The sequence below is a fragment of the Chiloscyllium plagiosum genome, unplaced genomic scaffold (assembly GCF_037043375.1).
Source record: "Chiloscyllium plagiosum isolate Xiang-an unplaced genomic scaffold, Cpla_swu_hap1 HiC_scaffold_19, whole genome shotgun sequence".
In the NCBI taxonomy this organism is placed as follows: Eukaryota; Metazoa; Chordata; class Chondrichthyes; order Orectolobiformes; family Hemiscylliidae; genus Chiloscyllium; species Chiloscyllium plagiosum.
The window spans coordinates 7227069-7244019 of record NW_028270157.1 but is presented as its reverse complement, the minus strand read 5'-3'; the positions used below and the strand labels follow the sequence as shown (position 1 = coordinate 7244019).

Here is a 16951-nt window from a genome sequence, read left to right as displayed (position 1 = left end):
TCATATCTTCTCTGTGCTGCCTCATGCAATAATATTAGAGAATCATTTCCTCCTTTACTGTTTGTTGGCTCAGCCTGTTTTTAAAATGTCTGTTGAAATTTGTTGGCAGCTAAGTACTTTGGAATATTCTACAGCGTAGATGTAAGACCTTTTTTTCTAATATTAAACTGTATTTTAGTTTGGCTAGAACACCAATAAATACCATGCTCTTTTTAAACTATCTTGTTGAAGGACTTAAGAATCAGGGAAAGAACAATTGTCATCTTGGTTGCGATAAGCTTCACAACTAGTGGGTTTAGAGAAGATTTGTAGCTCAGGTTGAGGTTCTGGATCTAAGTTTGTTCGCTGAGCTGGAAGGTTCATTTACAGACGTTTCATCATCAATGAGCCTCCAGTGAAGCACTAGTGTTATGTCCCATTTTCTATTTACCTGTCTAGTTTTCTTTGGGTGTTTGGTGATTTTCTTTTCTGGCTCTTTTTCTTAGAGGGTGGTAGATGGAGTCCAAATCAATGTGTTTGTTGATAGTTGGAATGCCATGCTTCTAGGAATTCTCGTGCATGTCTCTGTTTGGCTTGTCCTATGATGGATGTGTTATCCCAATCAAAGTGGTGTCCTTCCTCATCCATACGTAAGGATACTAGTGATAGTGGGTCATGTCTTTTTGTGGCTAATTGGTGTTCATGTATCCTGGTGGCTAGTTTTCTGCCTGTTTGTCCAATGTAGTGTTTATTACAGTCCTTGCACGGTACTTTGTAAATGACATTAGTTTTGCTTGTTGTCTGTATCGGGTCTTTCAAGTTTATTAACTGCTGTTTAAGTGTGTTGGTGGGTTTGTGGGCTACCATGATACCAACATACTTAAACAGCAGCTAAAGAACCTGAAAGACCCTATACAGACAATAAGCAAAATAAACATCATTTACAAAACACCTTGCAAGAACTGTAACAAACACTACATTAAACAAACAGCAGAAAACTAGCCACCAGGATACATGAACATCAACTAGCCACAAAAAGGCATGACCCGCTATCACTATATCCTTACATACAGATGAGGAAGGACACCACTTTGACTGTGACAACACATCCATCCGAGGACATGCCAAACAGAGATACGCACAAGAATTCCTAGAAGCATGGCATTCCAACTGGAACTCTATCAATAAACACATCGACTTGGATCCCATCTATCATCCTCTGAGAAAAAGAACTGGAAATGACATCACCCACCCAAAGAAACCTAAACACATAAATAGAAAGCGGGACATAACACCAGCGCTTCACCTGAGGCTCATTGATGATGTTACCTAGTATGGTGACGAAATGTCTCAAGCCGAACCTCGCAGCTCAGCGAGCAAACTTACATCCAGAGCTTCACAACTGCCTGACCGTTTGCCTTTCAAAATGAAATATAAAGCCAAAGGCAAATGAATGGTCAGTCCTGTTTGCACAGAGGATCTGGAGGAACAATCAACTTAGACCTGCTTACTGTGCGGCACTTGCTTAGTAGTTGAGTCATCATTGTGCATAATGATTAGATAATGGAACAGACCAAAACATCACAGGATGGCAATTCTGCTAAGGAAGAAATTGATCCTTCTCAACTGTCTGCAGCCCTCTCCATGGGTAAATTAGTGAGTCTGAGGAGTTCGCGTGAAGTGAAACACCCAACACGAGTGAACGGCAGTAGATATGGGTGGCAGGGAGAGCCCAAGACTTGATACAACAGAGGCTCTAGTGTCATAATGATAATATCCTTACCTCTAAGCCAGGACGCTTGGGGTCAGGTTCCACTGCTCCAAAGGCATGCCAGAACATCTCTGAACAGGTTGATAAAAATATTTACAAGGTGAGGTCCTCTCCCAGCTCAGAATGAAAGGTAATTATCATTACCATTAACCATCGCTAGCAGCACCTTCTAAAACCATGAAGCAGAAGGGCATTAGCTACCTGGGTTGTAGGACATTGACATTCCTTCAGTGTTGCTGGGTCAAAATCCTGGAACTCTCTTCTGAACAGTAAACCTGGACTAATGTGATTTAAGAAGACAGTTCATCACCACTTTCTCAAAGGTAGCTAGGGAAGGTCAACATATTCTAGCCTAATCATGTTCACATCCCAGGGAAAAGTGATTTTAAAACACTGATCTTGGACAGGATATTGTACAGTGAAGAACAAATTCAAAACAAGCCCTTTTCAATTTGACAGTGACCCAGATTCCACCATCAAGCTATCATTGTTAAAATGGATGATAAATCAGAAGTCAACTCCTAGAGACTAACCACAGTTGTGTCGATACATTTGCTTAACTCTCTGTCATTGTACAAGATCAGCAATGGAGACTAATAGTGATGTTGATTCACCCATGAGTGCAGTAACCAAGCCGTTTTTGCCCATTCTGTTGATTTGATATAGCTCACTTTAAAAACCAGACCTGAAGAACAGACTTGAAATGCAACATTCTATTTTTAGAATAGGAGGAAGTGTGACTTGTATTAGTAGTGCTGAACTTAAGCAACACAAACCACACAGCACACAAATAACTGCAATCTCATTTTATTATATGTTTACTTCATCTTTAGATTTTTGTCACACACTTGATGGGTGAGGAAAGAATTTTGAAATTACAGGTTATTAATGTTTATAAATACATTGCAATAATTTAGTCCTCAATTATGTTTTGCAACATTTGACAATCAGTATGGACTGATATGGACTGAGGTTGTAGATTAATAACTTTGATCTGCATACATACTTATTTTGAGAAACCTGTTATTTTTATTCGTTCAGTATTAAAATATATATTTCTCCAAATTATCTCAATTGAGCTTCACAAGTTAGGGTTAAGTATTCTTCAGTACAGAGAAAAGTAATGGCTTTCTAATCCATTAAAATAGCACATTTTGACCCAATATTTCGAGAGATAGAGATCACAGTCAGATTGCAACTCTGCTCCTTTTCACTTCCCCTAATCCCGGAGCTTCACCTTTCTGATCTTAACTTCCAATTTTGGTCTCTTGAAACCCAAAGCTTGCCTGTCCAGCAACCCTTCCAGCTGCGGGAACAGTAATAGAGGCCAAGACACCAATCTTTTACAGCAGTAACTGCAATATCCCAGGGTTTAAAGGCCTGAAGCTATGGAGAAGATAAGACAAATGAATGAGGAGGGAGGGTAAGATGGCAGGTAGGTGGGTGAGAGACTAAGGTGGCAAATAGATAGAAATGGGTGGCAGGTGAGTGCATAGAGCCACAAGGAAGTGGGTGAGAGTTTAAGGGTGGGTTGGGGTGGGGCAAGATTGTGGTCGTGGAGTATGTGAGATCAGGGGAGGGTAGTTGGATTGTAGGGGGATATTGAGGGGGAGGGGTATAGTTACCCAGAAGTTAGAACAGATTTTAATTCCCCTCACGTTTCCTGGGTAACCAGCTAAGTAAGTTAGAACCCTTTGAATTGTGTAATTCCAGCTCAGAGTTGTAGATTTTACAGATAGCTCCACAGACAGGGCACCTGTTTATCAGAAGGTTAAACTTTCCAGGCAATTACTGCATAGCCATTGCATCAGGACTTCCAAGGGATCCGAGCATACGTCTTTCAGGGTACACCCAGATTTCAACTACATCGAGACTGGAAGGTCTGGGTCAATATTTTTTAATTAAATACTCTGCGCACTAAACGATGCCATTACATTTAATGTCTAACAATGCAACCTAGTATATCAACTACAGAATCAAGAATCTATTCTAGTTTCCTGGATCTATGTACAGCAACCTTCTGTGCTCTAGTAAATGGAGTCTCCAGTTCCGTGAGCATTAGCTCAAAATGACAAAAGGGTTTGCTGTTAGTGAAAACATATTGTACAAAATCCAAAAATGGGCACAGGGATCCCAAAGTGCCTCTGACACATATCATACATTGTGTATGTCAAGTTAGTGTTGCTTGCTTTGGTAATCATTGCTGAGTGCAGTTCACTATCTGCACTGCATCCAGCTACAGCAGGGAGTCCAACCTCCTAAGAGCCTAGCTTTACTTGAAGAATGCCCAAACTTCTTAAAGGGCTGGAAAAGTGACTGGAGTTGTTTCAGAGGTGCATTTATTCAGCTAGGAATAACGGCTGAGCACACATAGTTTTTCTAATATGATTTTGGAAGTGTTGGGTCAAAGGGTGGAAAGATGTCCTGTGTCCACAAAGGGGTGGCGCTGGTTGCCAGAGGCCACCCAGGTATGAGGTCAGATGGCAGTGGGGAATAACTGGACCGGATTCCACCTGAGGTGTATGTTTCTCAAGTGTGGATGCAGTGTAGAAAGAATTTAATGGCTCGAGTGTGTTGTCGTGGCTTACAAGTTCAAAGTCACATTTTACAAACTGGACCATGAACCTCACTCGTGGCTCATATTCACCACACCCCCATCACTCACCTACCAACAATATCTTTGAATCAGCTCTCAAGCATAACATTCCTTTATTCTCATAGACCTAGCACTGTTGTAACTTCACACCCAACAAACTGGAAACTATCCAACCATGAGAGCTACAACAAAAAAAAATTGCACAACATCCAATAAAGCATTTCCTTCTGTGTTGCAAAAGGTAGCACATTATAGCTGGCAGCAGGAAAGAGCTGCTGACTGAAGTGTCGGCATCTTTTTAATCCAGGTGGAGGAGACACTACTAACCACCAAGATACAGGGTATTGCTGAACCTGTGGTCATTCATGTCAGTGGAAAAATAATGATGGGCGTATAAGCATACCTAAGCCACCTCCTCTTATTCCAATTCCACCTCATCCGTTAATGCATTCTGAACAAGAAGGTGCAGTAGGCATAAACATACACTTCTTATTTCCTTCTCTCCCTTCCCCAATGCTTGTAATAGCTTTTCACTTCCTGTTTCCAAGAACTGACACCTAAAAATCAGTGGAGGAAGGGGAAGAAAGAAGCGAAAATATTCTTTAGTTTCTTCCATCTTGAGTGACAAAGGTTGTTCCAGCATAATGTCACAAAGACTGATCCCGACTCAGCTGAGTATGACAGAGCTTTACCAGAATGGTACAGTCACTAGAAGCTTGAGGACACATACCTGTCAGTGGAGGCTTGTTCTTCCTTTCTGCATGAGGTCTGAGTCAGAGTCACGAGCTACGCTAAAACTGGACAATCCCTGCTGCCTGGTAGCTAGCCTTTGTCATACCATGGTGACTCAAGTACAGCTGACAAGGAAAATGATGCAGAATTAAGGAATGGTGGTGGCACCAGTGGTTGCAGGTCAGGTGAACACTGAGGCAGTGTAATTTGGCTGTGAATATAGGAGGTATAGTTAGTAAGTTTGCAGATGACACCAAAACTGGACAGTGAAGGTGGTTACCTCAGATACAACAAGATCTTGATCAAATGGGCAGAGGAGTGGGAGAAGGAGTTTAATTTAGATAAATGCAAGAGGCTGCATTTTGGAAAGGCAAATCAGAGCAGCACTAATATACTTAATGGAAAGGTCCTGGGGTGCGTTGCTGAACAAGGAGACCTTGGAGTGCAGGTTCATAGCTCCTTGAAAGTAGAGTCGCAGGTAGACAAAATAGTAAAGGAGGCATTTGGTATGCTTTCCTTTATTTTGGTCAGAGCATTGAGTACAGGAGTTGGGAGGTCATGTTGCAGCTGTACAGGACATTGGTTAGGCCACTGTTGGAATATTGCATGCAATTCTGGTCTCCCTCCTATCAGAAGGATGTTGTGAAACACTGAAAGGGTTCAGAAAAGATTCACAAGACTATAGGGAGAGGCTGAACAGGCTGGGGCTGTTTCTCCGGAGCATCGGAGGCTGAGGGGTGATCTTATAGAGGTTTATGAAATCATAAGGGGCATGGATAGGATAAATAGACAATGTATTTTCCCTGGAGTGGGGGAGGCCAGAACTAGAGGGAAGCGTACATAAGGTCTAGGCAGCTAAGAACAGAACAGGCCCTGGAAGAATATCGGAAGATTAGGACAAGTCTTAAACAAGGAATCAAGCGGGTTAAAAGAGGTCATGAAATAGCTTTAGCGAGCAAAATTAAGGAGAATCCCAAAGCATTTTATTCTTATATAAGAAGCAAGCAGGTAATGAGAGAAAGGATTGGTCCACTAAAGGATAATGAAGGAAGGCTGTGTGTCGAACCTGAGAGAATGGGTGAGATTCTGAATGATTACTTTGCATCAGTGTTCACTGAGGAGAGGAACTTGATGAATGTTGAGATCAGAGATAGAAGTTTGATTAGTCTGGATCAGGTTGATATAAGTAGGGAAGATGTGTTGGGTAGGCTAGAGGTTATTAAGGTGGACAAATCCCCAGGACCAGATGGGATCTATCCTAGGTTGCTGAGGGAGGCGAGAGAGGAAGTAGCTGGGTCCCTGACAGATATCTTTGTGGCATCCTTAAATACAGGTGAGGTGCCGGAGGACTGAGGGTTGCTCATGTTGTCCCCCTGTAAAAGAAAGGTAGTAGGGATATTCTGGGTAACTACAGATCAGTGAGCCTGACGTCAGTGGTGGGAAAGTTGCTGGAGAAGGTATTGAGGGATAGGATCTATTTATATTTAGAAAAGAATGGGTTTATCAGTGATAGGAAACATGGTTTTGTGCGGGGGAGATTGTGCCTTACCAACTTAATAGAATTCTTCAAGGAAGTGACCAAGTTGATAGATGAAGGAAGGACTGTTGATGTCATATATATGGACTTTAGTAAGGCATTTGATAAGGTTCCCCATGGTAGACTAATGGAGAAAATGAAGTCACATGGTGTGCAGGGCGTTCTAGTTAGGTGGATAAAGAACTGGTTGAGCAACAGGAGACAGAGAGTAGTAGTTGAAGGGAGTTTCTCGAAATGGAGAAAGGTGACCAGTGGTGTTCCACAGGGATCAGTACTGGGGCCACTGTTGTTTGTGATATACATAAATGATCTGGAAGAGGGTATTGTTGGTATGGTCAGCAAGTTTGCAGATGACACGAAGATTGGTGGAGTAGCAGAAAGCATAAGGGACTGTCAGAGAATACAGGTGGATATAGATAGACTGGAGAGTTGAGTGGAAAAGTGGCAGATGGTTTTCAATCCAGACAAATGTGAGGTGATGCATTTAGGCAAGACTAATTCTAGAGCGAATTATACAATGAATGGAAGAGCCTTGGGAAAAGTTGATGGGCAGAGAGATCTGAGAGTGCAGGTCCATTGTACTCTGAAGTTTGCTGCACAGGTGGATAAAGTGGTCAAGAAGGTATATAATTTGCTTACCTTCATTGGTCGGGGTATTGAGTATAAGAGCTGGCAAGTCATGTTAAAATTGTACAAGACATTGGTTCGGCCACATTTAGAATACTGTGTACAGTTCTGGTCGCCACATTACCAAAAGTATGTGGACGCTTTGGAGAAGGTGCAGAGAAGGTTTACGAGGATGTTGCCTGGTATGGAAGGTGCTAGCTATGAAGAGAGGTTGAGTAGGTTAGGTTTATTTTCATTAGAAAAAAGGAGATTGAGGGGGGACCTGATTGACATTTACAAAATCTTGAAGGGTATAGACAGGGTGGATAGAGACAAGCTTTTTCCCAGGGTGAAGGATTCAATAACAAGAGGTCACGCTTTCAAGGTGAGAGGTGGAAAGTTTAAGGAGGATACACGTGGCAAGTACTTCACACAGAGGGTGGTGGGTGTTTGGAACACGTCGCCAGCAGAGGTGGTAGAGGCAGGCACGATAGATTAATTTAACATTCGTCTGGACAGATGCATGAGTAGGTGGGGAGCAGAGGGATACAGATGCTTAGGAATTGACCGACAGATTTAAACAGTACATTTAGATCGGCTCAAGCTTGAAGGGCTGAAGGGCCTGTTCCTGGGCTGTAAATTTTCTTTGTTCTTTGTTCTAGAGGGCATAAGTTTAGGGTGAGGGGGGAAAATTTAAAAGGGACACAAGGGGCAACCTTTCACATAGGGGGTGGTGCGTCTATGGAATGAGCTGCCAGAGGAAGTGGTGGAAGCTGTTACAATTACAACATTTAACAGGCATCTGGGTGGGTATGTTAGTAGGAAGGGCTTAGAGGGATATGGGCCAATTGCTGGCAAATGGGACTAGATTAATTTAAGATATTTGGTTGGCATGGATGAGTTGAACTGAGGGATCTGTTTCCGTGCTGTGGACACAATGGATGCAGCAAAAGGGATGGGAAAGGAATTTAAAAGCTGAAACTAAAAAGATAAAATTGCTGTAAAGAACAAACGGCAAATGTTTTTCTTTTGTATATTTATCTAAAAAAGAAAACTTTACTGGATTCTGGTTACAATCTCTCAAAGTCTGGGCCAATGCATGAAATTTTGCTGTTGCATGTAAGTTATTCACTGCCAACTGACTGAGCAGAAACTGCTGTTTTCCATAATGAACTGATTAGACTAACTCACAGACTTGATTAAATTGTCAAATTAGGAAACTGATTTCCTGCGTATGACGACTGCAGACAGCTCCCGATGAGAAAGGTATCACTGAAATACTATCATGTGGATGATCCACCCCAGGGACCCCCAGAGGGCCCCCATCATGGAGCAGTACTTGAAATATCATAACATTCATGGCTTATAGGTCAAGTACTGCAACATGGGATTCATGTAGATATTTCAGTGCAGACTCAATGAACTGAATGGCCTCTTCTGTGCTGTATAACCCTATAACATTGCATATGCCAGTCTTCAGCCAATCCAATTCACTCCGCATTAAATCTAAAACTGCCGATGACACTCGATAGAGCAAAGACTCTGCCCATAATCTAAGTTTCTTGGGAACATTAGCTCTGACAACATTCTGGCAATAATACTGCAAACCCGTGTTCGAGAACTTGCTGCTCCCCTCGCCAAGCTGTTCCAGTATAGCTACAACACTGGCACCTACCTGATAATGGAGAAAATTGCTCAGGTATGTCCTGTACACAAAAGCAGGACAAATCCAAACCAGACAATTACTGCTCCATTAGTCTACTCTCAATAGTCAACAGAACAATGGAAGGGAATGCTGGCAATGCCATCAAGCAGCACTGACTCAGCAATACCTCGCAGAGTTTTGCTTCCACCAGCTGCTGACTTCATTCCAGCCTTAGTCCAAATGAAGTGAGAAGAGCCAAGCTCCAGACATGAGCTGGGAGCAGCTGCCTTTGACATTAGGGCAGAATTTGACAGAGTATGGCAGAAAGGAGCCTTTGGAAACCTCTATCAATGGCAATCAGGGCAAAGACATTTCACTAGCTGAAGTGAGACCGAGCACAAAGCATAGTGGTGGTCATTAGACGTTAACCATCTGTTTCAGGACATCTCTGCAGGAGTTCCTCAGGGTTGCCCCCCCCGGGCCTAACCATCTTCAGCTGTTTCATTAATAACCTTCGCCCCAAAACAAGGTCAGAAATGGGGACATTCACTAATGACTGCACAATGGTCAGCACTATTTGTGACTCTTCAATTGCTCAACCTGGAAATGCAGGTTAAGGCTCAAATAGGTCAAGTCCAGAGTTGATTGAGAACAAGAAAGACTCACTGGGTTTGTGTATTTAAGAGCTGCATTCATGAGAGGATCTGGTGGTGAAAGGGTAATATCCCCACCTCTGGATGAGATGGTCTGTGTTCGATTCCCACCTGCACTGGAAGTGTGTCATTACAGATCAATTCAAATATTCACAGAGGTCATGTGGTGCACTGGCTCCATTTCTGACTCGAAACCAGAATCTCTACATTCAAGCCCCACTTCAGGACTTGATGGCCAATTAAAGTTGACTATTAACTTATACATTCTGGGTTCTCACAGTGCAGTGGTAATGTTCCTCTTTCTCAGACAGAAGGCCTGGGTTCAAATCGAACTTCCTCCTGAGGTGCATCATAACATATCTGACCAGATTAATTAAAAGTATCTAAAATTAAAAATCAACCCAGAGTTTAGAAACCAAATGAGGTGTGTTCAAAGAGGCTGTTGTGGCACAGTGGTAGTGTCCATACCTTTGAGGTAGGAGGACCACCAGATTCAAATCCCACCTGCTCCAGAAGACAAACAAGGTACAGCTTTGGTTTCATCCCTACCAGGAAGGAGTAAAATTAGACATTTTTTTCAAAATAGAATGTAACAGACCTGGATACCAAAGTGGGATTGTACATTCTAACACAATTATAGACAGAATTTGCAAAAAGGATGGCTTGTTGGAAGCCATCAAGGCCGAGACAATATTTGAGAAACATAACAAGATGGGCATCAATCCATGGAAGAACATATCTGAGAGTTTGACAAGTTATATAAAAGGCCAAAGACATACAATGTGGATATTCTGGAGTCTGCATTGGCATTTAAATTACGATATTGTGCCGATATCTTACTCATGGATAGATGTTTGGCTTTTGACAGGTCTTCAATCTCGTAAGCAATGACTCACTTTTTGAAGAAATGATTGCTGATACAAAAATAAACTTTTAGGGAGGTAGTCCTTTCCAGCTAACATCAGAGAACATGTTGGGAGCTCTGCTCTGGCATGGAGAATGGAAGACTCCATGACTACAGACTCTCAGAGTCCAAGGAGGCTCTAGTCATGGCTACCAAATAAGAACTGAATGGCTGGAAGATGTTTTAAAAGGGATTGCATATTTAATACATTTTCAAATCAAACAAAAATGCATAATTGAGGCGGTAGAGAACAACAAAGGAGAAGAATGTATCCAAGGGGGTTAGTTTTTTTTAATTCACTGGTGGGACATATATGTTGCTGGCTGGGCCAGCATGTATTGCCTGTCCCTCGCTACCTTTGAGACGGTGATGGTAAGCTGCCTTCTTGAACCAAATGCTGTAGGTAGACCCATAAAGTTAATATATACTTCTAGTGTAAGTCCAAATATCTCTATGGCCAGAGGTGGCCGAAGTTAAGGAGTCAAGTACTGGAAGCACCTCATAAAAGTGGTTATTCTGAGGGTGAACATGAGGAGGATGAAGAGCAAGAAAATATTGTGTTACTGGTCAAAGGGCTTAAACCAGACCATGAGAATTTACAAAGATTTACCAAAACTGAGTCAAAAAGATGGGTTGGAAAATATTTCTGAAAGAGGACAAAAATAAAGTGGCAAGATAGCAGATGGTGAAAAACATCTTACCAATGGTGAAGAAAGTGGAGTGGAGATCATATAAAAGAACAGTGTCAATAAACGAAAAGGCACAGCAGATGATATTAGGATGAAAAAGATACAGCAACAAGGTATGGTAATGCCTAAATAGGTCTGAAGCTGAGGGGGAGGACTCTTCAATAAATCATGCTGAAGGACCAGAAGCCAGCGTTGGTGGGAATAATGGGATGAACGTTGTGTGAGCCCTGATGTAATTGCGTTTTTCATAAATTGTGAGGCATTAGTGAGAGTGGGAGATGCAAGGATTGCAAGGAAATCTAGTGCAAATAAATTCAGGAAAGCAAAATTGGCATGGAAACGTGAATGAGGTGCAGATATTTTGGATACATCCAGGCATGCCTGACTTTTGCATAAAGGCAGGTGGCTGATCTTAATTGGTCGGGAGGCAATAATCAGTTTCCCAGTGGCAGATTCAAGTTTTGCAATTAAGGTTTCAAACTTTCAGGTATGTTCGGTAACCCATGTTGCATTTAGTAGCATACCATATATATTAACCAACAGCTCTGCCCTTTATAATTACATTTACTGGTGGTATCTTGCTAGCTAAAAACAGGAAACGTTCCCAAAGCCAAAATATCCAGATGAGACATGTACATGGCGATGCAGACTTCCTTGTCCAAGCTCTGGAAAGTACCAACTTCTCCAGTTCCTTCATTACCAGGATGCGTCTTTGCATCAATGCTCGGTGTTATATAAGCTGAGAAAAACATAACCACATGGGAACATACTCCCCCACAACCTCCCAAATACAGTCCCTCCTATTTTTATGCCTGCCTCCACACTAGTCTCAAAAGAAGAAACTTGCGCCCATCCCATTTGGGGATTCAGTGGGAACCGAGATTTCAAATGACCTGTTGTCACATTTAAATTCTAGTTGATGGAGGAAGCAGCCTGCAGTTTATTCATCATCTCTGAGAATGGAAATGCATTGCACTACGAATGCAAGCTGTTGTATCCCTACTGAGCACCATTTTGTAATTACCACAGAGTAAATCATAATAAGGTACACGAAGCAGACATTCATCTCTTTCTCAAAGTGGGTTCTAGCTTCCTTACACATGTACTAACAAAGAGCAAAAACATTTTTCTTGCTACAGCAGTACAATTTCTGTTAAGTGGTAGTAGTTTGAATGGTCTTAGGGGAACAGCTATTTCTGTTCCAAATAATTAATTTACTCTTCGTGTTGACATCTACATTTGAATACATAAATGTCACTGGGAGGAAATTATGTCTTAAAGGTTGTTATATTACTTGCTCTGTTATACAGATCAATGATTGTAAGTCAGAATTATGACAGGGATCATTTTTAAATTAACAATGTACAGAGTGGACTGGTGTGCATTTAAACTGTGCTCTCCATTGACAAAGTTTCAACATTTTCGGAGAGGTGTTGGCCGAGTGGTATCATCACTTTCAGCAAAAAATGTATTTTCTTTCAGTACATCATACGTTTGCAATGTTAGTGCAATATAACAAATAAAAGGGATGAGCCATTCAGGACTGAGATGAGGAAGAATTTCTTCACACAGAGGGTTGTGAACCTTTGGAATTCTCTCCCACAGGAAGCTGTTGGGGCCAGTTTGTTAGATATATTCAAGAGGGAGCTGGAGATGGCCATTGTGGCTGAAGGGATCAAGGGGTATGCACAGAAAGCAGGAATAGAATACTGAGATTGCATGATCACCCATGATCATATTGAATGATGGCGCTGGCTGGAAGGGCTGAATGGCCTACTGCTGCATCTATTTTCTATGTTTATTTACATATGCCTATATCAGCTTTGTGTATATTCAGTGGCCCGACCTCAGCAATAAAGGATTTCATTTCATGCTCTGGGAGAAGAAATTCCTCCTCATTTCTGACTTAGAATCTCCTTCTTCTGAGACTATGCTCTCTGATCCTAGATTCTCGCACAAGGAAAGATAACTTTTGCGCATCTACCCTGTTAGTTCTAGAGGAATTGTCTATGTTTCAATAAGGCTGCCTCTCATTCTTCTACATTCCAACAAGTACAGTCTCAGTGTATTTAATCTCTCCTCATAGTACAGAACCTCCATACCCAGTATCAGCCTGGTGTTACCTTCTCTGGACTGTCTCCAATGCCAGTACGTCTTTCCTTCGATAAGGAGCTCCAAACTGTTCACAGTTTTCCAGCTGGGTACTAACTACTGCCTTGTATAATTCTAGCAATAAGCACTTGCAGGCCTATGACTGGAACTTTACTTACCTGTGCCTTTCTCACAGATTAGTTAATTGGTTAAGTCACTCGAGATGATTACCAACTGAACCTCAACATTTACATTCCCTTTAAAAGGTAAAGCAAATGCCATCAAGCAAACAAAAATCACAAGTTAAAAGCCATTCTCTCAGCAGTCAGCAGCATACCATGAATTTGCTCATGAATCCTGCACCATTCGCATTGAGTAGCTGTGGAATAGTTAGAAACAGATTAATAGAAAACATAGAAACAAACAGCATTTTATTCCATCTTTGAACAGAGGATTTTCATTCAGAAAGTGCTTAATAACCAGCAACAAGTCAAAACTTGGATAAAATGTTCTAATTTTAAATAGGGTACCTCAGTTCTGCCTTGCAAGACACTAAATAAATCATTGCTACAACTGGTTTGCAAACCATTGATGAAATACATTTTTATACGTTAGAGATGATGCATTAGTTTTTAATATCAAAACATTTAGAAACACAAATTCAATCAGATTTTCAGTATTTACATAGCTAAATGACTTTTACATTTTCTTCACATCTTTCAAGGATAGTAATTAAACCAATCAAAAACTCAAGAGTAATCAAACTGTGGTTTAGAAGAGACTGGTTAGTACTGATTACAAGTAATAGGATAAGGCCAGATATATCTGAGCTTCTCAATTCTACAGTGTCTATTGCAGTTTTATCTAAATTTTCTACAAATCTGCAATAGTGTACACTGCAACGTAGGCAGTCATTATTACTGCTTTTAAAGTGGTACTTTTAGCTTAGGTAAAGTAGCATAAACATGAATACTTGTTAACCCTGGGCAGTGCTCCGCATCTTACAATGACTCTTCTCCTCACTGCTCCATGAAGGTTGACAAATTATATCTGGCCTTATCTTAATGGGTATTTATGATTTGTGTGTTGTTAGCTCATGTGTAGTTTTTGACCACCTTGCCAATATATTACCAGCTCTAAATCTCTGATATTGACATTAAACTTGCTGTTTAAATTAAAATTTAAAATAAAAGCACTTCAGAGTAGTCATCAGGTTGAATTGGTTTTGTGCGCGCCCATTTTGAGATTCTGGTGTTTGCACTGAATCAGACAAAAGTTTCCGTTTCCCTTACTTAACCTTGAATATCATGTGGGGAGGCAATGGCCTCAGGATACCAGCCCTAGACTATTAATTCAGAGATCTTGGTAATGATCTGAGGACCTAAGTTTGAATCACACCATTGCAGATGGCAGAATTTGATTCTGATAAAAATTTGGAATTAACAGTCTAATGATGACCATGAAACCATTGTTGATTGTTGGGAGAAACAAAAAAAAATCTCTGGTGCCCTTTAGGGAAGGGAGCTGTACGTGACTCCAGACCAAAACAAGATGGCTGACACTTAACCGTTCCCATGGTAGTTAAGGATCAGCAATAAAATGTTGGCCTAGCCAGTGACGCCCACTCCTATGAATGAATAAAGAAAAAGCTAAAATGGTCTTCCGATCCATAATTATGCCACAATTTGTGGTTTATCAAATCCAAATTATTTTAATAAAGTGGCTTTCATAATAGAAGCTTACATTTTTAAAATAGCAGGGTCATGGATTGCATGTCTTGAATTTACTTCGGAGAGTTTTAAGTTTTTATTTTACAAAATGTTCTTTATATTTGAGCTGTTATTTATATCCACATCTAGAGGCGTAGTGTTATGTCATCCAGTGTCATGTGTTTGCAGAACTGCTTACAGTCAATTCCACATGTTGATTTGTTTCCTTATTTCTGCTCATTCTGGATACATACTGCAATTCTGATGCAGTATCACTGGTTGTTAACCATACTGTTGAGCACCACTGCACAAGAGATTGTAATCAGCACATGTGTGACGTGGACCAACACATCAAGAAATCTACTTTGCAAACATGTGGAAGGTCAAATTCTGTCTCGACTCATGAGCAATGAGAGGGTATGTTTGGATCTGTGAGAAAGCTCTCTTATCAGATCTGGTTCACAGTACCAATACAGAGAGCTAGTCACGTGTTTTTATTTAATTTTAAATCCTGCATGTCCTATAGTATAAAGATTTCAATTATCCTTCCTGAAATGTTTTAGTCAGTACTTAATGTCATCAAATGCTAGGGCTCTCTGTCCCTTTGCTTGACTGCAGCAGAGCATTTATTTATTTTTGACACGCCTAGTTCACTTGGATCTTATTTTCCATCCTGATGTGTGAGTTACATGTGGAAATGGGCTTCAGTTGAGCAAGTAGGGAGACACAGAAAAGTCATGCCAGCAAATGATTAACAAGTTGCCTCAGCAGAAGAATACACTTCTGTTTTAATGGGCTCGATTTTAAAAGGAGTGGCAATCTCTTGCAAATTGATTCTGACCAGGGCTCCTTCAGAAATGTGGAGTGCAACTTCCGTGCTGTGAATTCTCTCGCGGTGCAGAGCTGTCAGAGGAAGGCAAACCACATTCTCTTTTCACAGCAGTCAGCTGCTGTATCTTCCAAAACCACAGACACTTTGACAGCTGCTGTCAAATGGCAAGTACATAACTGTGAGGTTACAGTGCCAGGTAAACAGGATGCAAGTACCATGGGGTAGGTGCCTGATGGGTAGGTGTCAGGATGGGCAGATGCAGGAAAATCCAGAGCTGGAAAACAAAGGGGCTGAGTCCCAGGGGAAGTGGAGACAGATTGGGTCCTGACCAGGGGAAGAGAATGGGAGTGTGCCCCAGGAGTATATGGGGGAGGCAGATCCAGGGAGGAGTCAGGTCCGAGGGAGTGACAGTAAGTCAGGAAGGTAGCGCAGACAAGTTTTGAGCAGAAGAAGAGGTTTGCGGGTCCTGGGGGTGTGAGATAAGTATTCTGTGGGAAGGTGTATTTGGGGTTACTGAGATAAGTACAGGTACACTTGAATAGTTACTCAGGAGTTAGACAACATATTTAACTAATTATGAGGAAGTATATATTTAATTTCATTTGAACTCTGAATTCTCAGACTTAAATGGAGTATTTTGAAGTATTCTAGGCATAGAATTGATCACAGGAATCTTCAATTTCCCAGGTAATGCTTTTGAAGTCTGCAGGATCTCTGTGTACCAGCGCTGATCAGTGGTGTGCCACAAGGATTGGTGCTGAGTCCACTGCGTTTTGTTATTTATGGAAATTATTTGGATGTGAACAAAGGAGGTATGTTTAGTAAGTTTGCAGATGACACCAAAATTGGCAGCATAGCGGACAGCAAAGGAGGTTATCTCAAAGTACAATGGGACATTGATCAATTGGGCTGATGGGCCAAGGAATGGCAGATGGAATTTAATTTAAATCAATGCATTTTGATAAAGCAGATCAGGGCAGGACTTGTACACTTAACAATAAAGTCCTGGGGAGTGTTGCCAAACAAAGAGACCTTGGAGTGCAGTTTTTAGTTCTTGAAAGTGGAGTTGCAGGTAGACAGGGTAGTGAAGGTGGTGTTTGGTATGCTAGCCTTTATTGGTCAGTACATTGAGTATAGGAGTTGGGAGGTCATGTAACTGTAAAGGACATTGGCTAGGCCACTTTTGGAATACTGCATTCAATTCTGG

The 16951-nt window shown here is 41.3% G+C and overlaps 1 protein-coding gene across 3 annotated transcripts in view; it reads right to left on the bottom strand.

Moving 5' to 3' along the window:
• Positions 1–16951, bottom strand: part of ano6 (anoctamin 6) — a 146127-nt gene that overhangs the window by 71146 nt on the left and 58030 nt on the right. Inside the window, exon 4 of one of the 3 annotated variants that reach the window (XM_043708688.2) lies at positions 13541–13582. The exons of the other annotated variants lie outside the window; for them this stretch is intronic. Within the exon in view, the coding sequence (XP_043564623.2) occupies positions 13541–13582 (42 nt within the window). The remainder of the gene's footprint in view (positions 1–13540; positions 13583–16951) is intronic. 3 annotated transcript variants of the gene reach the window in all.